The sequence below is a fragment of the Callospermophilus lateralis genome, unplaced genomic scaffold (genome assembly GCF_048772815.1).
Source record: "Callospermophilus lateralis isolate mCalLat2 unplaced genomic scaffold, mCalLat2.hap1 Scaffold_107, whole genome shotgun sequence".
Lineage (NCBI taxonomy): Eukaryota > Metazoa > Chordata > Mammalia > Rodentia > Sciuridae > Callospermophilus > Callospermophilus lateralis.
Window position 1 is genome coordinate 4,037,086 of NW_027510917.1, and position 26,742 is coordinate 4,063,827.

The 26,742-nt window shown below is 30.8% G+C and overlaps 1 protein-coding gene across 1 annotated transcript in view; it reads left to right on the plus strand.

The window, feature by feature from the left end:
• The window catches only part of LOC143388525 (uncharacterized), a 55,678-nt gene that overhangs the window by 18,094 nt on the left and 10,842 nt on the right, over nt 1-26,742 (plus strand). The window contains 10 exon segments of the mRNA XM_077108001.1: nt 938-991; nt 5,470-5,523; nt 5,919-6,026; nt 6,288-6,340; nt 6,900-6,954; nt 8,174-8,227; nt 18,815-18,868; nt 19,008-19,115; nt 19,594-19,647; nt 25,943-25,996. Coding sequence (XP_076964116.1) covers nt 938-991; nt 5,470-5,523; nt 5,919-6,026; nt 6,288-6,340; nt 6,900-6,954; nt 8,174-8,227; nt 18,815-18,868; nt 19,008-19,115; nt 19,594-19,647; nt 25,943-25,996 — 648 coding nt within the window.

Consider the following 26,742-nt stretch of genomic DNA (forward strand, 5'->3'; position numbering starts at 1 on the left):
ATAAAGATGCCGTATTTTAGTTGCTTCTTAGGCTTTAACTTTGGACTTTGATGTGGAGCAGCATAAAATAAATAATAATCATACCAGATTTGTATAATTAGCAATTGTTGATGGATAATGAGATTTTCTTGTAATACTTTGAAACAAATTATAAATTTAATAAAGAATTCAGTTGTAATTAGCATGATATGACTTATAACGATCTACATTTATTAATTCTGACTTTCTGCCCTAAAACCTTAAACTAAAATTTGAAATGCATATATTTGTTTATTAAGCACTAATTTTGATAAGAAAATAATTTGCCAAAGTAATTGAAATCTATAATGAAATGTTATAAATACATTTCATAATTGCTCTTTCCTTTCAACATTGCCCCCAATTTTTACTTTCTTGAGAAAACAATTTTGGTAATTTCATACCTGTATGTTAGATTTTATTCTCTTTAAGGACCACAACCAGATTAAGTAGAAGAAATGTGGAATAATCATTGCTGATTCAGATAGCTGGTTAATAAAACTTCCAAGCAGCATCCAATATGTAGCAAACTACTCTTTAGATATGGTTGCTATGGTTCCATGAATCATTTATAAAGGGGGTATTTTTCATATGGATTATGTAATACATAACTAGAGTCATAGTTTTAATCTACCACAAAATCATCCTGTAAAATTTACCTGACTTCCAGAGTAGAGAGATCAAAATTTTGTTCTAAGTGTCAACTGGAATGATCAGACCTGCAAAGACTACTGCTCTACATTAGAAATTCTGGAGAATTTGAAAGTCAATGTGCTATATTAAATTATTTGCTGTCAGTACATTTGACAACAAAATTCTAGCATATGTTTCTGTCTCTGAGAAAAACTAGATATATATTTATGAACTTATGTTTCAACACAAGAATAAGGATAACTGTATTACCTTTTCTACACTAAAGGGACCACAAGGACCCCCAGGATCTGTTGGTTCAGTTGGTGGTGTTGGAGAAAAGGTAAGAAATTTAGTAAGATGCCATTTGAAATAGGTGAAAGTAAGAGCTTTTGATAATATTGTATACTTTTATATATTTTGATAAAATTGTATTAAGTGCTTCTAATTTAAAGGGATCTTTAAGTATTTTACATATAGTTATATGACTTACATGACATCTACTCTGGTACTTAAACACATTAAAAGTTAAAGTACTTTTGAGATATCATGTTTTTGATTGCCAGATATTGTACTGAATGCTGTACATGGGTTATTTTCTTTAATCAATGCAACAACTTCATAATGATGGTGTCATCATTATCCACCTTTGAGAGCTGGAAAGCTGAAACTAAAAAATCTTCAGTAATTTCATCAAAGTTTTTTCATTTGAAAATATGATACTCCACTCCATGAATTTCTGATGGGAGTTCAGTCTCTAGATAGTCATAGGACTGAACATAGAAGAGATTGTTCAACGTAACTGACTTAAAAGGGAAATAGAAATGTTCATGACACAAAAGAATTAGTCATTGATTTTGTCATGTTTTGAGTTATATTTCCATTACTAATAATATGACCTGTCTTTGGCACTTTTCAAAATAGTTAGCATATGCCAAAACATCCAGGTTTGGAATAGCTTCCTTTTCTGATGAACATGATTTCATTTTAATAATTTTCTCTTCTTTTATGAAAATGTCAAAATGATTCACTGATTTTTTAAAAAATTTGTATTCATGCTCACTTCTTAATAGAATTATGAAGAAAATTATCATTGGTATTTTCTTGATTTAAAAAATAAATTATTTACCAGTTTTGAGGAAAGAATTGTATTTCATAGCAGAAAATATTATATGGTAAAAAATTTAAATTTTTCCTGAATTTGATGATTATTTAAAGATATCAGATTTATCCCAAACTTTTAAAAGTGATTCTGCTTGTCTATAATAACAATGGCTTAGGAGGCTGAGGCGGGAGGATCACAAGTTTGAATATAGCCTTGGCAACTTAGCAATGCATTAAGCAATTTTAGTGAGATCCTGTCTTAAAATAAAAAATACAATGACTGAGGATGTGGCTCAGTGGCTAAGTGCCCTGGGTTCAATTCCTGGTACCAAAAGGAAAGAAGTGATTCTGCTCCTTGACCTCAAGTCTTGACACATTTTATCTTGTACTGAATTATTAAAAGAAATTCATTGATTTTTAATTAAAGAATTTGAAAGTGCTGGGGTTGTGGCTCAGTGGTAGAGCATTTGCCTTTCATGTGTGAAGCACTGGCTTTGATCCTCAGCACCAAATAAAGATAAGTAAATCAAGGTATTATGTCCATCTACAACTAAAAAAAAAATCAAAAAAGAATTTGAAGCTCAGAAATAAAATGTAATAACAGAATGTGTTATTTTGATGTTTACTTTAGAAAATTTATGTGACTATTCCAGTACATTAATTACTTCATTGGAAAATTTTGTGTTAGTGCATCAATGGTGTAGTTTATTTGGATATCTTTTTTATATTTTGAAATTGAAAGTCGAGTGTTTAAGTTGTTCTGGTGGTTGGAGGGTGGGATTGAAAGAGCATTTGTCATTGAGGTCAGTTGTCCTAGGAGGAAAAGCTTAAGACAATGCTGATTTGTGGATACTTGTGTATCAGATCAATGACATCAGCCTTGACCCTTTTCTTTGTTACACTATCCCTTTTTGGTTCTAATGCTTTCTAGTAGTGTTCCACTCAGCTGTTTCAGCTTGTTTCCTAAAGTTTCAAATACAGGGGAATAGTTTTAAGTTCCTCATTGGCTTCTTTTATGCTTTTTCTTCTGTGAAACTCTTACAGATAGACACTGATGTTTGGAGTTCCAAGGAAGTCCCACACTGTTTCCATTTTGTTTAAAGCCTCTGTGGTAGCACCTTACCAACTATGAGTTTTATGAGAATGATTCACTCTAGTTGGTGATTTGATTTTTATGTTTTAAATGTACCTGATTTGAAATTTGTTATATGACAAAAGAAAGTTCTAATTTTGTTCTTTTATTATATTTCATTTTCTATGTGACACCAAACAGTATAGAAATAAAACACTTTAATCTTATTTATTTATTTTTTTTATTTTTAGAATCTGCTATATATTATAGATTTCTGACATCATCTTTCATTCTGGTTGAACATATCCTCATTTATATTTTGGAAACTTTATTTTCAGTCATTAAAAATGAAAAATAGAAGAAGGCAGTGTCTTTAGTCATTGTGTGCTTTGGGTAAACATATTTAACATGTACATGTAATGTATATTTACCATAAATAACTTCTAAACTTTAATAATTCCCTCAAAAGAGGATATTTTCTTAATATTTAATATGTCTATAGCTCTGAACATACAAGCAAGAATTATATAGAATGAGGTAAAAAGGTTATAAGACATTACACTTTCATAAGCTAACACTTTATCATATACCAGTTCTCTATCATATACTTACATCAAGTATTATTCTTTAGAATCAGTATTTTGTAATCTTGTTGATATATTCCCTGTGGCATCATTTTATTCATTTGTAATTTTGTCCTGCCCACTTTCAAAAATTGGAACTGAGGTATTTCTAGAAAATATTAATTACATCTTATGGAATTGCTATATATATATTGTGCATACTTGCACAATAAAGGTAATTTTCATATGTGTTTCTGGACAAATTAATATTAATGTATTGTTCTTAAATTTGACTTTATAATTTAAAAGATCATCCTTAAATATTAAAAATTATTTAAAACCATCTCTTCACTGCCTATCATTTTCTATATTTAAAAAAATGGAAGAAGGCTTATAGAATATGTTTAACTTTACAGTTGACAGGGATTTAAAAACCTATAGTAATTTGACCGCTAATTGCCACCTCTGCATTATTGCCCTAGCTTAATATGACACATAAGAAAACATTTTGTACAGGACCAACATATTTTCTATATTCTAAATAAATATTATATGTATACCATATATAAAATATTTAACATGAGCATTTTATAGTTGATTTGAATTGCAAACTACTTGTTTCCATTCAAAGGTATGAATAACCAGCTCATAAAAATATTACTATTATATATCAATCCATTAGACTGAGATAGCACAACAATTTCTTTCTTCATAAATAATACAAATGTAATATTTTACTTGTAAGGTTTATCCAAAATTCTGGAAATACTTGCTATTCACCTTGAGAGTTGAAAATTTACACACACTAACTACTACTGATAAATTTCTTGAAATACTTGATGTCTTCCACAATTATGCAGATAACATAAGGAGTTAAAATATATATATATTCTCAAAGAGTGAGAATTTTGTACACAAAATAGTTTCCTCTGTGCTTACATTTAATTTTCTACCCTTGAAACCATTGAGAAGCATGGAGTTTGTGCTACAAATATTGGAAATACCAGAGTTTAAAACTAAAGGAAACTAGACATCATGTATCTTTTTCAATTTAGACGTACACAGCCCACTTCAGAATTGCTAAGATCTCTGATTTTAGAGTTGGTAGCACCATGATTATGAGTGGAAATACAGTTCATGAATGTATTGTATTATTTAAACGATCACTTTAGCATGTTGTTATATTTTTATGTATTTCTCTGTGTGAGGCATTAGCAACAGGCTTTCATAGCTAAAATCTACATGTCTAGAGATTTATTTATTATTCTAGTAAGCTAGAAAATAGCCATCCATATCTAAATGAGATCATAAATGCTATGAAATTTATTACAAGTGTATTCTCTTTTTTTTTTTAAAGAAAGAGTGAGAGAGAGTGAGAAAGAGGGAGAGAGAGAGAATTTTAATATTTATTTTTTAATATTTGGCGGATACAACATCTTTGTCTGTATGTGGTGCTGAGGATCGAACCCGGGCCGCACGCACACCAGGCAGGCGCGCTACTGCTTGAGCCACATCCCCAGCCCTACAAGTGTATTCTCAAAGGGAGCAGTTTTAGTTAGTATCTAAATGCCTTCTATACCTTATAATTATAATCTTTTTTCTGTGTTCTCTTGATCTCTATTAACCATATCCTATAGGATTCATAATGTAGTCTCAAATTATTAGACGATTTGTTATGTTAAAGAGAAAGTGAATTCATATTTCAGTTAGAAACAATTTGAAACTTTTAATCAATAAAATTGATTATAATGTAAATATTGGTGCATACAAGTACATGATTTGTTAGGAAGCATGCATATTTGTTTGGTGGTAAGCTAACTTGATGTGCTGACTATAATTAACCCATGAGAATTGTAATATCAAGCCTATGTGGTTCTGTCTCCTCATCTGAAAAATAAAAATACTGAATTTATTAATATAAAAAGTTCCTTACTGTTATTCAAGTTTTTCTTTGTCTTTTTCTAACCAATAAAATAATGGAGTGATTACTCTCAAATGTATGATCATAACTGAAGGCAGATTTACAACTGCAAGATGTCATTTCTCTGCTCTAATGATTATTTAATTTTTTTTTCCTCATAGGGTGAACCTGGAGAAGCAGGGAACCCAGGGCCTCCTGGAGAAGCAGGCTCAGGTGTAAGTGTCATCTTATTGTCAATGTAGGATGTTAGTTGTTTGGAAATTTCTTTAAAGCATTTTGAAATGTAACTTAACTACCAGTAATGATTTAGGTTTTTAGTTTCCCTTTCTAACCCATTAAAAGCAATCAGAAAGGCAGAGACTTAATGCTTAATGCTTAATGCTTAATACCGTCACATACCCTAGACTATTTCCATTCACATACAAGTTGAGAAAAGATAATATTTGCCCAAGTGAAAGCATTACAACTAATAGCCGTTGACTGGATACATTCTGTTATACTTTTTACAATGTTCAAAACAAAACCCCCAGCAAAGAATTGTGTGCTTAATATGCTAAGGTTAAAAATTGATTTAAAGCTTGTAAAGTAACTATTTTCTTATGTTATGTAGGCTCCAAAAGGAGAAAGGGGAGAAAAAGGAGAAGCTGGTCCACCTGGTGCTGCTGGACCTCCTGGTGCTAAGGGGCCACCAGGTGACGATGGCCCCAAGGGTTACCCGGTGAGTGAGTTTAATTCCCTTTAAAGTGGCATTTATGCCAGATTCACTTTTGAACTTTTTATAGAAATATTAGAAATCTGGCTAGTGAAGCTGACTTTTCTTCATTTCATATGTTCATAAACATTCTGAATTAATTTTACTTTTAAGAAATTTTCCAGCACAAGAAATATTCTCCTAGACTTTGCCTTGACTTTTCCCTTTTAAATTTCAAATTTTCATATTCTTTCATTTATTTATTTTTCTTCAAAAACCTCCTTTTAGGGTCCTGTTGGTTTTCCTGGAGATCCTGGTCCTCCTGGGGAACCTGGCCCTGCAGGAAGTATTATGGAAAAAAAATTCTAATGATTTTGGTAGGGATGTTCGCAGTGTTTCTCTTGTTAATAAAGAAGATTCCTCATTACTTAAATGGACTTTCAAAGACAGAACAAGAAAGAAAACAAACAACTACAAGAAAATACATGTGATATTATTATTATAGATTATTATTTCTACATATATGATTATGATTACCTATTACTAAAGTTGCAGGGCTGTTGTTTTTCCCTGTCTCTTTTATAATGCAAATCCGATCATCTACTGCACCATATCTGTTCCTGGTGAAAGGATGAACTTGCCTTTCACACTAACTGCCTCTTCTTCCTTGACTTATATCAAAAGCATACTATATTTTTAATCTCATATAACAGCAGTTTCATTTATCTTTATGGAGCGAGTAAGAGGCACCACAGTCCTAAAAAAAAGTAATAGTAATTTTATTTGTCCCTCTGATAATTTATCTCAAGAACACACTAAGATAGTCTATTAAACCTTTTTTCCCTGATAAAATGAAATGTAGTGAAAAATGTCTGGATTCATTTTCTCTTCCTGATCATAGGGTCAAGATAGTGTTGGTGGTGACAAGGATGAAGATGGAGATCCTGGTCAACCGGTAAGAAAGCCTATTAAATTTTTTCTTACTCATTACACACTCAAGTTATTTTAAAGCAATGATCATCCTTTCAAAAGCACAGCTCATTGTGTGTACTTTTTTCCAAAAGAAATATTTGAATTCCAGTTTAATCTTAGAAGTGTTTCTCTTTGAGATGTATCAAAAATATAATCAAAGTCCTCATAATAAAAACTACAGTCACAGCATACTAATGATTTGACATACTATATCAGATTCAGTTATCCATTCATTTGTGTTAAATAAAGATATCTTTTTTGTATCTGTTCTTTTTAGGTATGCATGACAGTAGAGTGTATTTTGACATATTACATATACATGGAGCACAGCTTAGTGTATTTTGACATATTACATATACATGGAGTACAGCTTATTGTAATTAGGATCCCATTCTTGCAGTTGTACATGCTTTGTAGTTTCACTGATCATGATTCATATATGAACTTAAGAAGGTTATGTCTGAAAAAAAATAAGACTGAAAGGAAGAAAGCCTCCTTAGTAACTTATCATTAGCATGAATTTGTTCAATTACTAACTTAACTGAACTTAGCATAATATAAACCTGTTTTTTTAGTTTTTCATCTTTCAATTTGTGAATGGCAGTGTGTGCTTTGACTACATAGGGTGGGTACTAAGTTAAGTAGCATCTGAAGATAACTGCAGTCCTATCACAATTTTGTCTCTAGAACCATATCCATAAGGTATTTGCACTCAGAGATGCAGGCTTCTGCCGTGTAGATGAGATTTCTGGATCAAATCTCAGCATACTGTGAATACCTGGGCATAGCAATGCTAATGCTATATAAGTAATTTACAGGTAAAAGCTTCATAGTTTCACAAATTTATGTGATTATGAGTAGAATTATTAATTGCATGAGTCTATTAATTAGTATACTGGTTGAATATTTGCCAAATAGAAATTAGCATTTTTTAAAAGGACAGAGTTTTACCTAGAGGGAATCTGATTCACTCTCCTTTAGCTTTGAAGATTACCATAAGAATTTATCAACTTCATTTGTAGATATCTGGAGGAAGTTTAGGTATCTGAAATTAAGCTGAATTTTTTAAGGAAAAAATAGATTTGTAGAAATGAGGAAGCAAGATCTATTTAAGTACAGGTTTTGAGAAATCATATAATCCATAAGAAAATTTCCAATTTCTTTAACGGTGTCTTTCATATGTAATTTATATTTATTTATAGGGTCCTCCTGGTCCATCTGGTGAGGCTGGCCCACCAGGTCCTCCTGGAAAAAGAGTAAGTTTTTTTTTTTTTTTTTTAATTCTTCATTTTGAAATATCTGTTCTTTATTCACCATGTATTTAAACTTATGTATGTAAGCTATAGGCAGTATGTTCTAAGGATACTGAAAAATGTGTCAGAATACTTACTAAAATAGAAAACCCTTTAACCACTTCAATATCATGATGAAAATAAGAAAAACAGCTCTTATTTAGGGAGTGCTTAGTACTCTCCTCAGTGAAAATATAGACTGTTATAACAAATTCCAGTGCTACCCTGAACATCAACTCCTGGAGTACCATGTGGGGATAAGATGTCAATACCCTAGTGGTAGCTTAAAGCATTGCAAAAACCTTCATGTCGTATCAGTAAAATAATCTCAGGAATCAGTATATAATATTATATTGCTTTACATGGTCAAACTTCTCTTTCTTGTGAGTAAAAATTCAAAAGAATTTTCCTGAAGATCTGTACCAACATACAAGTATGTGTTGTTCAAAATATTGACTGCAGAAGAACCTGGATTTTCAAAACTCTTAAACTAAATTTAATTTGCTTTTCTATTTGATTAACATAATAATTTTATATATAATGGGGCACGGTGTGATATTTCAATCCAGGTATACAGCATGCACCAATCAAATCAAGGTAATTATCATTCCCTCCCCTCATCATTTATGGTTAGGAAGTTGAGGCTCCTCTCTTCTAGATCTTCACAAAACTGTATATCAGCTTATTATGAACTATATTATGATTATTATGAACTATAATCCTCCCCCTGTCCTGTGCAACAACACTACAACTTATTCCTTCTACCTGTGTCTGGGACCTATTGTCCAACCTCCCTTTACGCCTTCTCCCCTCCACCCTGCTGAGCCTCCAGTAATCACAGTGTTCAAATTGGATTATTTTAGCTTTGGAGAGAATGTGTGGTATTTGTCTTTTTCTGAGTCTGGCTTATTTCACTTAACATGATGTTCTATAATTCTATCTATTTTCCTATAAATGACAATATTTCGTTTTTTTTTATTTTTGAATAATATTCCATTACATATATGTAGCACATTTTCTTGGTCCATTCATCTTTCTGGGAACACTAGTTTGACTCCATATCTTAGCAATTGTGATTAGGATTGCTGTGAACACAGGAGTGCAGTTATCTCTTCAGTACGCCGATTTCATTTCATTTGGATATATAAGCGGAAGAGGGATGGTGGATTATATGATAAATCCATTCTTTTTAATTTACTTTAAGGAACCCATATACTAATCTCCATAATGACTATACTCAATAACATTCCCATGAACAATGCATTAGAGTTCTTTATTTGCACATCCTTGAAGAATCATTTATTTTTGTCTTTTCAACGATAGTCCATCTATTTCTAATGATTTGCAATTATTATTTTGATCTCCTCTTTTCATGTATTTGTTTTCCATCTGTATTGCTTCTTTTAAGAAATGTCTGTTCAGACTATATGCCCACTTTAAAAATTGGATTATTTGTTTTTATGCTGTTGAGATTTTTGAGTTTCTTACAAATATTTTCTCTCACTCTGTTGGGTGTTTTTCTATTCTGTTCATGGTAGTTGCCTTTGCTATGTAGAAGTTTTTGGTTTGATATAACCTCATCTGTCTATTTTTTGCTTTTGGTTCCTGTATATTTGGAGTCATATAATAAAATGCCTATATAAATGTCTGGAAGTGTTTGCTGATGTTTTCTTCCAGTAATTTATGGTTTCAGTTCTTATACCTGGGTCTTTGATCCATCCTGAGTTGATTTTTATAGAAATTGAGAGATAGAGGCAAGTTTCAGTCTTCTACATGTGGATATCCAGTTTTTTTTTTTAAAGACTGTCCTTTCTCCCAGTTCTGTTTTTGGTACCTTTCTCAAAAATCAGTCAGTTGTGTAGGATTATTTCTGGGATCTCTATTCTATTTCCACTGGTCTATGTGTCTGTGTACAAGTACTATGCTGTTTAGGTTACTACGGATCAGTGTTATGTCTTGAAATCTAGTATTGTGTTGCTTTCAGCATTTGTGTGTGAGTGTGAGCATACACATGTGCACGTCTGTATGCGCACATGTATGCGCGTGTGTGTGTGTGTGCTGTTGTTTTCAATATTGCTTTGACTATTTGTGGTCTTTGGTGGTTTCATATGAATTTTAGACTTTTTTCCACTAGTTCAATGAAGAATATCCTTGGTATTTTCATAGGGCTTGAATTTTAAATTGCTTTGGGCAGCATGTTTAAGGTTTTTCTTACAATCTATGAAAATGGGAGTTATTTCCTATTTTCTTTTTTGTATCTACTCATTGTTCAGAGATTTTCATTATAGAGTTCTTTCACTTCCTTGGTTAAATTTATTCCTATGTATTTCATTTCTCTTCATAATTATTGTGAATGAGTTTGTAGATTTATTTCTCAGCCAATTTATTATTGGTATATAAAAAGATTACTAATTCTTACATGTGGTTTTTTTATCCTACATCTTTACTAAATTCATTTATCATTTCTAATAGTCTTTTAGTGGAGTCTTCAGATTTTCTTTTTTTTTTTTTTAATATGGAATCAATCATACTGTCAGTAGAAGGAGGTAATTCAACTTCTTCCTTTCTTGTTTATATACCTTTCATTTCTTTCCCTTGCCTAATTGCACTAAGACTTCAAATACTATATTGACAAAGTGGTGAGAGTCGACATTCTTGTTTTGTTCCAGGTTTTAGAGAAAAGGCCTTCAGCTTTAGCGTATTCAGTATAATGTTGACTGGGTATTTAGCATATATAGTCATTGTTGTTTATGTTAAAGCAAATGTCTTCTATACGTAGTATGTTTAGAGTTTTAATCATGTAGGGACATTATTTTACTGAATATGTCTTTACATTGGTTGAGATGATAATATTATTCTGATCATTCTGTTGGTGTGAGGAAGTCTATTTGTTGATCTGTGGATGTTAAAGCATCACTTGATCCTAGTGAATGACTTTCTCAATGTGCTATTGAGTACCATTTGATAGTATTTGGGGGTGGGGATTCTTATACCTATGACCATCTAAGATATTTGTGTTTAGTTTTTGTTGTTGTTGTGTTCTTGTTTTTTGTTTTTTTGTTTTGTTTTTAATATGGATAAAATGCTATACTGGTAGAGTGAGTTTGGAAGAGTTCCCTCTCTTTCAATTCTTTGAAATAGTTTTAGAAGATGTGGGCTTAGTTTTACAAAGGTTTGGTAAATGTAGCAATAAAGCCATCTGATCCTGGACCTTTCTTTTAGGGGAAACTTCATTACTGATTCAATCTCATTACTTGTTCTTAGCCTGTCGTGGTTTCCTGTGTCTATCCTTTGTTTCCTGTTGTACTATTTTCATAATGTAACAATGTCTATAGACCAGCCTCTTGTAGCACCTAATAATTTTACATTAGATTGCTACTGAAAAGAAAACAATTGATCTATCAAATGTATCATAATTAACATTTTCTGTTTATCAAAAAATATTAAAGAGACATGGAAAATAAAAGATCTGTTAGGAGAAAATATTTCTAACATAGAGAAACTTGTAAAGAATAATTTTTCAAAATATCTAAGTATTTCTTTCAAATTCTGAAAGAAAATATTCCAATAGAAAAAAAAAATTAGCAAAAGTCACGAGAAGGCATTTGACAGAAATGCCCCCCAAATACACAAATGATAGATATGATGTTGTTGAAGTCAGGGAAATACGTACTGAAAATCACATAGAAATAACATCCTATATTCACCAATTAACAAAAATCTACTCTTGGCAAACCAGATGTTAGAAAAGATGTTTTTAAAAAATGAGGGGGATTATCATTCACATCAATTCTTTGTTAATTTGTAAAACCACTTTAGAGAAATAGTTCTAAGTTACCTAATAGATTCTATTCTACTATTCCTACCAACTGGTAATCACATTTCTAGGTACATATCCTACATTATTTCTTGCACATGTTTACCATGAGGCACATTTAAGAATGTTCATATCATCTTTATTCATAATAATAACAATAGAAAAGATAAATTAATTATATTCATAAACAAAAATATTTCATGGCGGTGAAAATGAATATATTAGAGATGCTTCAATCCAGAAGGTTGAATCTCAAAAAACCTGTGAGAGAAAACATATTACCAACTTAAAGTGATTTGAGTTATATTTTCTGACATTATGATGGTGTGAAAAGTACAGTCAGTATAAACTGGCCTTCAAATATTGAATTTTGATGTTTTCCTAGGCTAGTGTTACATCATATACATCATAAGAGAGTATCACGCTGAGCAGCTGCCAGTGAGCAAAGGACTGGTACTCTACCAAGCACTGTATTGCTAAACTATAATATTCAACAGGTCAGGTATACTAAATGCATTTTCAATATATGGTATTTTCAATTTATCATGAGTATATGATAAGAGAATCCCATTAGAAGTTGAGGAGCATCTATATATAAATGCAAAATATTGAAGTGCAAAATAATATATTTCAACATTTTGCTTATATAATGGGCAAAAAAGGTAAAACATTGTTAGTATTCAAACTACATGGTAAAATTTAAAAAAATGATAAAACAATGATTAACAAAAGTTTAGGATGGTAGTTATTTCTGTGGGAGAAAGTGCATTGTAATTATGCAAAATAGCATATAGGAAGTTTCTGATACTGAGTTGCATGATGTAATGAATTTGTATGTTGAGAACCTAAGATCATAAAGTTATTTAAAGTAATAATTTATACAAATATGATGGACTATCTTAATCTATTCTAGTCACTTTGTTAACAAAATTAGAAGGCTGTGTACCCATGAATTATTAATGGTATAAGAAATATGGTAACTATGCATTGCTTACAATGTTTTTCACATGCATTTTGATATGGTAGAATAAGCAGCCTTAGGTCAGCACAATTTAACAATAACACGAAGGTTTTCTTCATTTAAAATGTGACATAACAAAAAAAAATGGCATAATAAAATCTGACCTGAAAGTTGTTTAACACAATGTGCTAAATTGTTTCCTATAGTAGGTTAACATAAAGTGCTATGCACATAACTGACTTTATCAGTTTTACATAGTAATCCATTTTTTAGACAAAATAAAAGGTATTTTGATGGTGTGAAAATTGTTCTAACAATAATACCCTTATTACTAAAAGTATGGTTTGCTTTGTATAGTACTTGCAATTGATTGATGCTTGAATTGTTTTAAACTACAGCCAAACAAACTGGTTGATTTAGTCAGCAGTTCTGCTTTAGCTTAAATAGGTGCTGTTAGCTATAAAAATGAAAGAACATGAGGGATTAGTATTACTTAGTTCTTTTGCAACCTGCAAACCACCATCTTTCATATCTTAATATTAGAAACCAATAATTTAGAATGCAGTTGCATTAGAATCAGTCACACCCAGTTTCAAATCTGTTTTGTTACCAAAGAATATGATATATGATAAGTTAATTTCTTTGAGTCTCAGGTTTTTTTTTCATTTATAAAGTGGGCATAATAACTAAGTCCAAAGTGAATGTGAGGACTAAATTAAATTAATATCCTGTATATTTAAAGAAGCAAGCCCAGTGCCTACATTTTTTAGGAGTGCAGACAGTAAGATGTTACTACCAACATTGAATAAAAGTTTCAAATTGTGGCATTATTCATAGATTTATTTATCAGTAAATAAAATATATAGGTGAAAGATTAAACCATTTCTAATTTTGCGATTGTGTAATTTAAAAGAAAACTTATTAGCAACAAGTAACTTTATAATAGGTTAGCTTTGTTTCTTGCTAAATTTTTCTTTTTCTTTCTCATTTCCATTTTATAGTGATCAATACTCAGTTGAGTGGTGCATGTTAAAAATAATTTTAAAATACTAATGAAATGCATTTTCAAAGTACAGGATATTGTAATTCTATTGAAATCTATACATATTTAAATTATTTATTCCTTCATGTAAATTTACATAACATATTACAAAGGAATTTCCTTTGAGAACAATTGCAGAAAAGGGGATAATTTAAATTCATAAAACTGCATATCAACATATTTTATATATAAACATAGATATGAAAAATTTTTGTATATATGTGTAATAAGAATTGTAATGCAAAAAAATGTATAAAGGCATGAATTGGTGTGAACATACTCTATATACAAAGATACGAAAAATTGTACTCTATATGTATAATAAGAATTGTAATGCATTCCACTAACACTAAAAAAAAACTGCATATATTTTTAATAAAATAGATTTATAAAATAAGAGAGATTCAGTAGAAATTTGATAAATAATAATGTGATTAAACAGAGTTAACTGAGAAGGAAATAGTTGGGAACAAGTAATATGTATTGTAAGGTCATTCTTTAGACTACACTACACTACAAATGTGTGAAGTCACTTTTTTTTTTAATTTGGTCAAATGAATTGTTTTGCAATCTATTTCTCTTCAGTCCATCTGGGACAGGTAGTCTTAAGTAAGCTTTGCATGTATTTTATGGAAATTAACATTCCCCCTATCTTCAGTTTCCCTACATTGGAGGCAACAGAAAGGCAGACCAATAACAATTTTGCTAAAATATATAGCATAAGTAACAATTACTAGAAACATGTTCAAAATATTATCATTTTTCTGGGAATGAATTTGACAAATAAATGATAATAAGACTTCCTAATAGAATATTGATTGTAATACTTTGAGTCGCAGTGATACAGAAACAAGATTCTGATAGTTATTGAACTAGAAAAATTACATTATAATTTGTAGTCCATGTACCTTAGGTCCTACATTTGTAATACTGAAAAATAAATATCTCTTTCCTTAAGGCACCAGAAGATAGTACAGCTCACATCAATAAGCCTTGGAATTTTGATGCAAAAGTGATCATTACAGCTAGTTTCATGTCCCCTTATACTGAAAAAAAAATTCTGGAACTAATTAAAACAATATTAACCTTATAATTTGAAAGTACACATATTAAATGGAATTTTAAAGTACAGCTCATATTACCAAAGGAAAGCTTACAATAAAAATCAAAATAACTGCTATTATTGAATACAAAGGCCAATAAATCATATATATGCATACATGTATGCCATATATGGTAAATAGACATACATATATAGTTTGAGCATATATAACTGCACACACAAAAACACATAATGCATATGTGTGTTACTATATGTATTGTTAACTTAAATTTCAAATTGAAATGTTTGCTTTTATAAAGGCCCTTGAAAATTCCTTTATTATATAAATATATAGGTAGAAAAATAAATTATAATGATAAAATGCATTATAAATTTTCTTAAAATTTCTGTTCAGTAAAAAACTATGCCCTTTGAGGGTCATTACATAAACAAAGTGTGCATTTAAATTGGGAGTCTCTGCAGGGTATATACCTCTTTCAGAGACAGTCAAGAAGAATATTAAAAGTTCTTAAGAGTCCTTAATTAAATTGATTTTGACTTTACTTTTTAAATACTCAAAATGTTAGTGTTTTTAATACTTTTTAGGAAAAACTGTCCTAATGTTTTCTCTTTTGTGACTATTGTGGATTGAACCTGGGAGTGCTCTACCTATAAGCAACATATGCTGCTCTTTTTTATTTTTTTTACTTGTTTTGAGGTACAGTCTCAAAGTTGCCCAGCTGGACTTGAACTTACAGTCCTTCTGCCTTAGCTTTTTGAGTAGCTGTTATAATTTTTTAATGTGTAAAATAAGAGCACTTGTTCACTTAATATATACTTAAGTGTTCTAATAGCACTAAATTCAGCAGTTAATTTTACTAATATTTGAAGTCAGAACCTTTCTCAAGTTCTCCCTTTCTATACATTCCCTCTTTCCTCCTTGCTTCTCAAACCCCAACATCAGCATGCTTCCCAGAATTCTGCCCCTGTGACTCACATGTATGCCCAGATTCTTGGCTGACAGTCTGACTGAACTACTAGCAGTTCTCTGAAGAGCACCATACACTTTCCATTCTATGCCTTTGTGCTTTCATGTAAATGTTCAGAAGGTAAACTGTTCTAAGGAAGCATCCCGCACTGTCAGGTTTAGATCAGATATTTAATTTTTAGGAAAACTTTCCCTACTGCCTAACTGGATCAGTGTACCTATTTTTCAAACCTATCTGGTCTTCATTTATTTTACAGTATAGTCTATTTATTAACTTTTATGTCTGTCTCTGTAACTGAATTTTGGAAATTCCCTTAGGATTGCAATTTTATATTTTATTTGTATTCACCATGCATAGCACATTTCTGGAACATAAGTAATATTTAAATATTTGTGACATGAGTGGAAGAATGGATAACATATAGGATATATTATAAAATATGAATAATGGAAAGATGATAATAATAGAATTTTATAGGAAGTGTATTTATCACAGATAGGAAAATCTGTTACAGCAGCAAATGCCAGAGAAGAACTAACGAGGGCCTCTTGTTGCAAACCTGAAAAATAATCAAGACAAGAATTTTTCTGTGTGCATTATACTAGTTTATTTTGTGCTGCTATAACTGAATACCATACACTGGGTAATTTCTAAGGAATAGAAATGTATTTGTTCATGGTTCTAAGACTGGGAAATCTGAGACTGATGAACTGCATTTATCAAGGGTCCTCTTGCTGCATCACAATGGCAGAAGGGCAGGGATGGAAGAGTATGAGAGAGCACAAGGAATGAATCTCACGCCTGGAGTCCTTTTACAATCAGTATTAATCCACCCACAAGGATGGAGCCCATTAGGCTCCACCTCCCTGTGGTGTTGCATTGCTGAGTTTCCAACACACACTTTTGAGGGGATGCATTTAAATCATAGGAGCACTATGAGTTTTTTCAAAGAAAATTTCCAACTTTCCTAGGAAAAGCAAGTCTGCTTTTTTTTAAAAAAGTAAAATTTTTGTCATTTGGGAAAAAATGAAATGAATAAATCAAAATGAGAAAATAAATGGAATTGTTATTTAATAAGGACTCACACAGTGACAGTTATCTTTACACATACAGAAAAAAAAGCCCCTTTGGGTGGAAAAACCTTTATTTTAATAATAATTTTGTTGTTGTAGTTTAGTTATGTTAAAACTCTCTAGGCTCTTCAAACTCAGATTTTATTTCTCTCTCTTGGCATAAAGGGTATTTTTTTTCTGTTTTTACATGCAGGATGGTTTGTGTTTTAAAAAGCAGCCATTGATAAATCTATGGTATAAAGTTCACATATTAAATGTAATCTTTTGAGTTTAAGACTGCATAAATTCACATCACTAATTTAAGAAAAAATATTTTTCATGAATAAGGAAAAACTTACATTGAGCTTCATTATTTCTGTTTTCAAATTAATAGTCATTATGATTACATTGAGTATTATTTTAAATATCACACCAAAATAATTTATGGCTCAACATTTAACAGTGAGAAAGATTCAGGGTTTATGCTTTAATGCAAAAATATACTTGCATAAATAATGTGAAGTTTATATGTTTTGAAATGTTATTTTATGCATTATTAAGAGCATATTGCTACCACCTCAAGAGATGACTGTATAGAATTTATACATTTCTTATATTGTGATTGAGGCACAGTGAATGTCAAATGAGGTTACAGTTCTGATACTGAGAAAATAATTACCAGTGTTTTCTTCACTGATTCTCCGAGATAAAATGAGTTCATGGAATTTGGAGTTTGATGGAGTGTTTGATATTCATTTTAAATATGAATTTAAAAGACGTGAAAATCTTGCCTGTATTCATCATTAGAATGTTATTTCAATAGCTGAAAAATTTTAAAAAGTAATTCCTCATTCTTCACCTTATTTTCACCAAATACCACAACAAATACCACAGCTTCAATCTTGGTTAATACTTTTAAGCGTAATCATTGACAAAACTGAAGTGAACAAATGAAAAACAAGAGGAATTGGGGAAGAAATAAAAAAGCAAGTTCTAGGAGATCACCAAATTTTTTTATTTAATCTTCCCATATATATGCTTTTTGTATGACATCTTGAATGTAGTACTTTTTTCTAATTTTGCTCTAATGGTAGTTTTTAAGAAGTGATACTATTTTTTAATGTTACTTATTTCTATGAGTTACATAGTTCCAGAGAATGAAAATACTGTGTTGACCATCATGATTATAAATGTTTCTTCAACCAGGACATGTTCCTTTAAGGATGTGTAAACACATCCAGATGTTCTTAGATTAAGAAGCAGTCCACTCTTAAAATATACATAAAGATGGAAGCAAAATTTAATATTCAATTCATCGCTAATAATTCAACATAATAAATGATGTGAGTATTTATACTCAATAGTAACTATTTTACTTCATCAGCATTTTTAAACACTTTATTTTTACCATTAACTTACATTGGCGCTATATGATTGTCTGTAGTCTACCCTGTGTTTTATTTTTAATTTTTGGGGTGAAAGCTTGTATGTGAAAATCATTTTAATTTTCCACCTTGTGTTTGAAACTTAATATCAATAGAAAACCAAAAATGTATTAGTCTGTTACTAGTTAAATTGGAGTATTTGTAAGTCAGTCCAGAATTGCAATAAATGTGACACATATTTAACTGCAGTTTTATGTTTATAGGGTCCTCCTGGACCTGCAGGTTCAGAGGGAAGACAAGGTGAAAAAGGTGCTAAGGTAAAATATACTTTACAAATATTATGTTTCAAAATCTTTTAATACATTAAATAAGCATTTATTTTCAATGTATTTTAAAAGAGTAAGATGTATTTTTCTGATTATGGGTGCATTCATGTGTTCTTTTTTTTTCTAATAGGGAGAAGCAGGTGCTGAAGGTCCTCCTGGGAAAACTGGCCCAGTTGGTCCTCAGGGTCCAGCTGGAAAGCCTGGTCCAGAAGTTTTCCAGGGAATCCCTGGCCCTGTGGTGAGTAAGCATTTTAGCTGAAAAATGCTGCCTTGAAAACAGCATTTTATTTCTGGAAAATTATGAGTTAAAATGTTTCTGACAGCATATTTCATAAGTTATATTGAGAATGTTTTTGTGGCAATTCAGTAATTATTATGTACAGACATTCCTACATATTTAAGTATGTCATTTATTTAATAAGTTCATGGTAAAATTCTAACTTGCAAAGGAAGAATAGGGAACTAAACCCTAATTTCTCAATGACATAAAATTTCTTTGCATGCCTCTGTGCACACATATGTATGTGTGGCTGTACTGCATACAGACAAGCACATGGAGTTGAAATTTTAAACACAAAAATGCTCACAGTATTTGTAGATGTTTTTCATGCAGTGGAATTCACAGGGGATGTTTGCTGTTTTCCTTTCTGAATTTCCAAAATTGAAAAAAATACATAATCATTTATTATTAATAAAAATATGATTTTTTTCTGTAGGGAGAACAAGGTCTCCCTGGAGCTGCAGGCCAAGATGGACCACCTGGTCCTATGGTGAGTAGCATCTTTTTCTTTATTTAAAGAGAGAATTACTGAAACAAAATTGTCTACACGGCAGAATCCTGAAATTTTTAGATGGTAACTTGGTTTGTACTTGATACAATATTCAAAGAAGTATATTACTCATACCTTAAAAAATTCAAATATGTTTAACTGATAGATACATGGAAAAGATGCCACTTGATCACAAGAATGTTCCTTTTTTTTTTAACCTTTTGGATGAAAAAATTATTTCCCCTCAGAATAAAATGCCACTAATGGCCTTGCCAGTCATTTTCCTAGTACAGACAGTTCCCCCCAAATGCATGCAATTAAACTTTGCTTCCTGGTACTTCATTTAAAAGAGTAATGTTAGTACAGGCTTACAGTGACTCCTTGACCAAATAAATGGTTCTTTCTGTGAGACATATAGGCTGAAAGATAAGACACTAAACCCCATTAACAAAAAAAAAGATATGATTATAACAACATTCACATTTAGTCTCTATTATAAACATTATGTGCAAACAATATGCTTGAGAAATGTAGTAAAGCAGTGATTGACCAGCATACTATTCAGAGATGCATTTTATTCTAGCATGTGAATTATCCTTTCTAAAATTTGGGCAGAAAATGAGAAAAAAAGACTTGTTCTTTAAAATTATTGTTCAATAGGTGACTTGTTTGCTTTATGCATAGTTCAATTTCACAATACAGTTATTTTAACTTCACTATCCAATAATAGTTATATTAAAGGATTAATGAAAACAGCAAGCAGTGTATGTTGCACTATGCAAGTGTGGTAAAAATTGGTTTAAATGGTCAAGTTCCTCCATATAGTAATTTAAATTAATCATTTCATTAATTTAATTATTAAATTCATCAAACTATTAAATAAATTAATTGTTAAATTAATAAAAAATTTAGTCAAAAGCCTCTTGTCATGGATATATTAATTATCTCAGGTGCCTTTATACCCTAAAACCATCAAAACTCAGATTCACAATCATAATTATTCAAGAGGGATTCTGGCCATTTTTTTTTAAGATGGCACAATTTCCCCTCAGATACCTACCAAGTATTTCATAAATGTTAAAATATTATTTTAAACTTTTGCTGAAGAAGTTAAAGATTACTTATTTGGTAACTGAATAATTACTACCAAATTGTAATTGACTTCAAGCTGGAGATTTTCAACTGGGCACATAATCTCATCAGCATAGAAATAGGGTCCTGGCTGAAAGAGGATCACTCCACAACTACACTACTTAGGAAATACTCTCCTTAGATTTGGTAAGTGCCTAACTGCACAGGGTAAGAGCCTGGAATAAAAAATACTCTGCCTTAATGTCATCCTAAAATTTGCCAGAGGTTCTCTTATTATTATTTCAGGTTTTCCAATAAGTATGCTGACCTTTCTACAGATGAAATAAAAAAAGTACCATGCTGAAGACTTCCTTTGGCTAATATTAAAAATAAAACCATCAGGCATACCACCTGTTTCCAGCTTGCAAGTTTGAACTTCTGACTCATAAGCAAATGTAAATTTAGAGGTCAAGGGACTGAACAATCCTTTTTAGGAACAGTGAAATGATGAGCCTCAGAAGCAATCAGCATGGGCCTATTCAATTCTCTGGCTGCTGGTTTTGTTAGAGAGTACTTATTTATGATATAAAAATACTGTAACTTTTTTTTAGCATCAGTTGGCCTTCGGTGTGATGTCTAATCTCTATGAAAATGGTACTAAGTCTATGAGGTGAGGATGGATTGAGCTATTACCTTAAAACTGCTACTTTTGGCAATTTAATGAGGTTTTTCAATTCAACTAAAAATGATTTATCTTAACAGGTAATGTTTTAAGCAGAGTGAGAAGTGGTTTATCATGGTTACTGGTTAAGATCATTGACTAAATCCAAACTCCCTATTTTCAAATATGTGCACTGCCATTTACTTATGGGATGACAATGGAAAAGTTGTTATTCCTTCTTCTCTTTCTCTCTAGTTTTAGTTTATTTATAAAATGGGATTAAGAGCATCTGTTTCATGAAATGGCATAAAATTTAAATGAGTTTAATTTAGTTATTAACATCTTCTACCTCCTGGAATTTTTATGCCTGTTAAATGAGTTATTTTTATACAACTTAAACAATTGATGGGTACTACTAACATAAAATAAAGAATTAAGTGAATAAAATAATGATCAATATTTTAAGAAACATCAGTTGTGTCTTTTAGTGAAAAGAAACTAATTTCACCTCAGTTTATGTGTGTGTGTGTGTGTGTGTGTGTGTGTGTGTGTGTGTGTATGTATGTGTGTTGTCTATACTCTGATTTGGAAGATGTTGACTGTTAGAGCAAATGCAGAAGGTCAGCATGTACAGTTATACTTTCGGCAGTTAGAACATGTGACAAGTACAATAATCAAATCAAGCAGAGGATGGTAAGTATACCCAGAATAAAACCATTTAAATAATTGCCAATAAGGATCCTTCCCTGATTAGAAATATAAATTATGAAAGAAGGAAACGAGAGGTATAAATGTGAATAAGATGTGGGAGATAGAGATTTGAAAACTTACACAGTTTACATTCAACTCAGAAAATAATTCACATAAAATTGCTTTGAATATACTTTCTCCATAATTTAGTTTTTCCTCATTACCTTTTTAAATATGTTTGCACAAGTATTCAAGTCTTGCAAGATTCAGCTTGTTACTAGAGTTCTGCAGCTATCTATTGGGTCACCTTTCCCCTTGTAGAAGCTGCCTGTAACATCCTACAGCAAAGTTCCAAAATTCCACTAGTCAAAGCTACCTAGGTCTTCCCATACCCTAGTATTTAAACCCAGTTTAGCTGTTCAATAAATCAACTTATTGAACTTGGTTGGCTTTCATCTTTCCAGATTGGCTGGTACCTAATTAGACAATTGAACTCTAACAGATGGTCCATCCAGCAGCAGCATAGATAATAGTTTACCATTTTTATAGGAAATTTATGGAGACAAATTTTTTAGAGTGAAATTAACAGATATCAAATTCTAAAAATGATATTTGCTTGTTGTCTTCTCCACTCTGTTGTCAACTTGACTAGAGTTTTGTAGAAGTGCTGTATATGCCTTTTACTTTAAATAGCAAAATACAAATGATAACATTTAACTTAAACCTCTACATATGCATTAATTCTATACATGTGCATATATACCCATGTGTATATACACAGACATATATGGACATGCGTACATTTAGAATCCCCATATGGAACTTAGGTCACAAAAGTAGAAAATGTAGGCACTAATAGAGAAGAAAAGGACGATGATGAGCCTATGTAAACAACTATGCTCTTATTTTTGCTTTTAAGTGGAACTGGTGGTTTCTTTAGTACATAGCGAAAATTAAATGTGAATTAGAGTGTTTTAAATAGAAAAATAATGGTAACTAAATTGTTATGGCTAGAGGTCAAAATTAGTGTGATTTAATAACTTTAAAAATTGATATTTATTTGATTTTTTGGAGGCAAAACTATCATTTAGTTTTAAGCTTTTGTTTTGCATCATATTCTTTTAAAATCATATACATTCCAGTGCAACTGAAAAATTATTCATTATTTATCTTTGGACAAGTTTACTTAATATTATTATGTATTCTTTCTTTTCACAAAGTGATAAATAAAATATCTGCTAGCATTATTTTTCAAACATAAAAGCCTGAATAAAAAGTAAGATGGGTTATTGAATTACAATTTTATTTTTTTGCTTTAATGCTACATTTAAACTCTAAAAGGGGATGAGATGGTTGGCATTTCATAATGATCAAACAGGTTGAAATAATAAAGCATTTTCTTTCCACTAAATTAAACAATATCTCATGATTTTATCTTTTAGAGAAAGTGTGGGATCTGCAGTTTCTTTAAGCTTCAGCACATTAGAACTTTGAGATGCAGATCAAGCAAATATTCCATAAAGCATAATACTGCATGGGGGAATGTTTGATTGTATATTCTACACACTTAAGAATGTATGGTCCCTGTTTTCCATTTCTCTTTACTGCATATGAATTATGTATTTCCCTAGGGGTTTTCAATTTACAATGTCCTAAAGAGGAAATAGAAAACATGTAATTTGGAATAACATTTTTATATGCAGAGTTGTTGTTTTTTGATATGTTCCAAGTTCAGAAGGATATTTATAACTGCTCTCAATATCATAACATTATCAATTTCTATTTTCAGCTGATGAAAATACAAAATTGATTTTGCTTGGCAAATTCATCCATAGATAAGTTTGTAATTTCATAAGAACTTATTAACTTAGAGGGATTAATACTCTTTTCCTTTAACTCCTTCATGAATAATTTTATAGAAAATATTTAAGATGAATTTGAAACACAGTGTCTAGTATATTTCTTATGAAGCCTGAAAACTAGAATTACTATTTTCTTTTTTTATTTTAGCTTGTACTATTAGAATAGAAGGAAAAAAAAATAATAGGTACCCATCTATAATGTAACTAAAGCTAATGATCATAATTGACTTTTTTGTTCTGCTTCACTGTTTATCCAGTATTTCATAAGCCTGATTTTTCTTTCATTATCACCATATTAAGACATAGTTACTTTTATAATATTTTTATGAATAAAGCTCAGACTTATGAGATATTAGACTTCAACATTTGTGACTATGACAGTGATTGGGAATATTGATGTCCAGGTGAAAACATATTTATCAGTTTTCCCCCTTACAGCAAAATTTCTGTAAAGCATATTGTATACATGAAAGTTTGAATATAAAATGAGATGTGAAGAAAAAGCATATATATATATATATATATATATATATATATATATATATATATAATTTTGGGGCTTTTGTTTTTGTACTAGAGATTGAACCCATGGGTGCTCTACCACTGGGCTGCCTCCCCAACACTTTGTACATTTGATTTTGTGACAGGGCTTCAGTTTCATATTTTTAACCTAGAAAATGTATGGATTTTTAACTGATATATATCAAGTATAACCAATATTCTTAAATGTTTCACATACATAGTTCCTTATTACAATTACAATTTTTTGCGGTGCTAGGGATCAAACTTATGATTACATTTTTATTAAAGTGATTTTCATAGGCTTCTTTTATGCTTCTTTGTTCTAATACATAGTCTGACCTCTTATACACTAATAGTGACATAAGCTGTCTAAATGATTACCTGATTGCTTCCTTTACCATTTTTACTATTTTCCTTAAAATTTGTGCTCTTGGGGCTTCCTATAAAACATTTTTTTTTAAATAGGCTCTTGGGCATTATTTTCTTTCACCTGTCATTTCTGATAAGACTAGAAAAAAAGTAGGTACAAATTATGTACATTTAATTATAAAATCCTTTAGCTAGTAAACTAAATAAGTCATGTTTTATTTTAATATACATCGTATCCTCTATGTGCTCTGATTTGTATATTGATTAACTGGATTTAGGGTCTGATACCACAGGGAAATGTTTTTAAGCTTTAATGAGCATCAGATCTATGAAACAGATTATGGGATACCACACATTCTGGTTCTGTTGATCTGCACAAGGTCTAAGAATTTTCTTCCTAATAAGTCCATAGGTGATGCTGATGCTAATGTTTGGAGGACAGCACTTTGAGAGATCCATTACTATAACATATTCTAATGTTCTTTCTTGTTGTTGTTCTGGGGATTGAACCCAAGGCCTTGCACATACTAGTCAAGTACTCTACCACCTACCTGCACCCCTGTTGGGTATTCTAATCTAGATGAAAGGGCAATGTCAAAATCCACTCTTAGGATATATTTAAAAGTGAATAGAGAATTTTTTATAGTCTTCTTTTTGTCTGTGGTTTAACAAAGCAGCATGATTGTTTATGTTAATACAAAAAAGAATCTAACTTAATTTACATAAATTTGATGATTAATTTTCTTCTCATTAGAAGAATATTGTTAGACACATGCACATTTAATACTGCATATACTTTGCCTAAAGTATTTTTGTCTGTTAATAGAACAATATAAGGAATTTGTCCATTTTATATCAATATCCACACAAACTATGGCATATTTCTCAATTCGTATTTATTTAATCAGGATTATGAATATTATGGTTTAATGTTATTGTCACAGATTAAACCAGGATGTGTTAAATATATACATTTACATGTAATCCTGAAAAATAAACATTGATCATTATGAACTTTTTTTAAACTACATAGTTCCCAAATCAAACTAACTGTGATAAGTAATATGATTTTTATATTTATGCCTACTCTCAATGTGTTTATTTTTTTCTTATTATTTAGGGACCTCCTGGTTTACCTGGTCTCAAAGGAGATCCTGGCTCCAAGGGTGAGAAGGTAAGAATTTTTTTAAAGTGTGTTGTTATACTTTTGATGTACTAATAACAGAAGTCATTACTTTTGCAGATTAAAACCTCTCAAAAGGAAATTTCGAAAGATAGCTTTGTCATTCTAACCATGAAAAGCTACAACTCTCAGCTTCCCAGATGTGTTTATAGAAGAGAATGTATGCAAAGTAATGGTGGAAAACGAACCAGGATCCAGTGTTGCATCTTCTCATTGTGCCCTTTTAGAAACCATATGGAGAAAGCATATGGTTGTACTAAAATAACTGTTCACAAGATAAGCAGATGGAATACCAAAATGACCACTTTTATGTTTTGAAACATAAAAATAATTTAAACTAGAAATATCTTTCAAGTAGTAATCCGATCTCCAAGAATTTATACTGTGTTGAACTAAGTAGAGAAAACAAGCTTGTTTTTTTGAATGGCATTAATATTGTTTAGATTATTTTTAAATCTCCAGATGTTTTCTTAAAACTGCAAAGTCTCTGGAGAATAGAAAACATTTCATATTAAATTAGATGCTCATTAAAATAATGAGTTTTCCGTTGTTTATATCATCAATATTACTTATCGATATTGTTTTTTAAGCTGAATGATCCTTACATGAAACATCAAAGATATTTTTAGAAAACATTCAGTTCCGTAACATACCAAACCCCTAACAAAGGTTGCACTTAATGTTAAGTAGTAAAAATCCTGTTAAGCAAGAAGAGAGGGAAGATCTTTACATTCCAT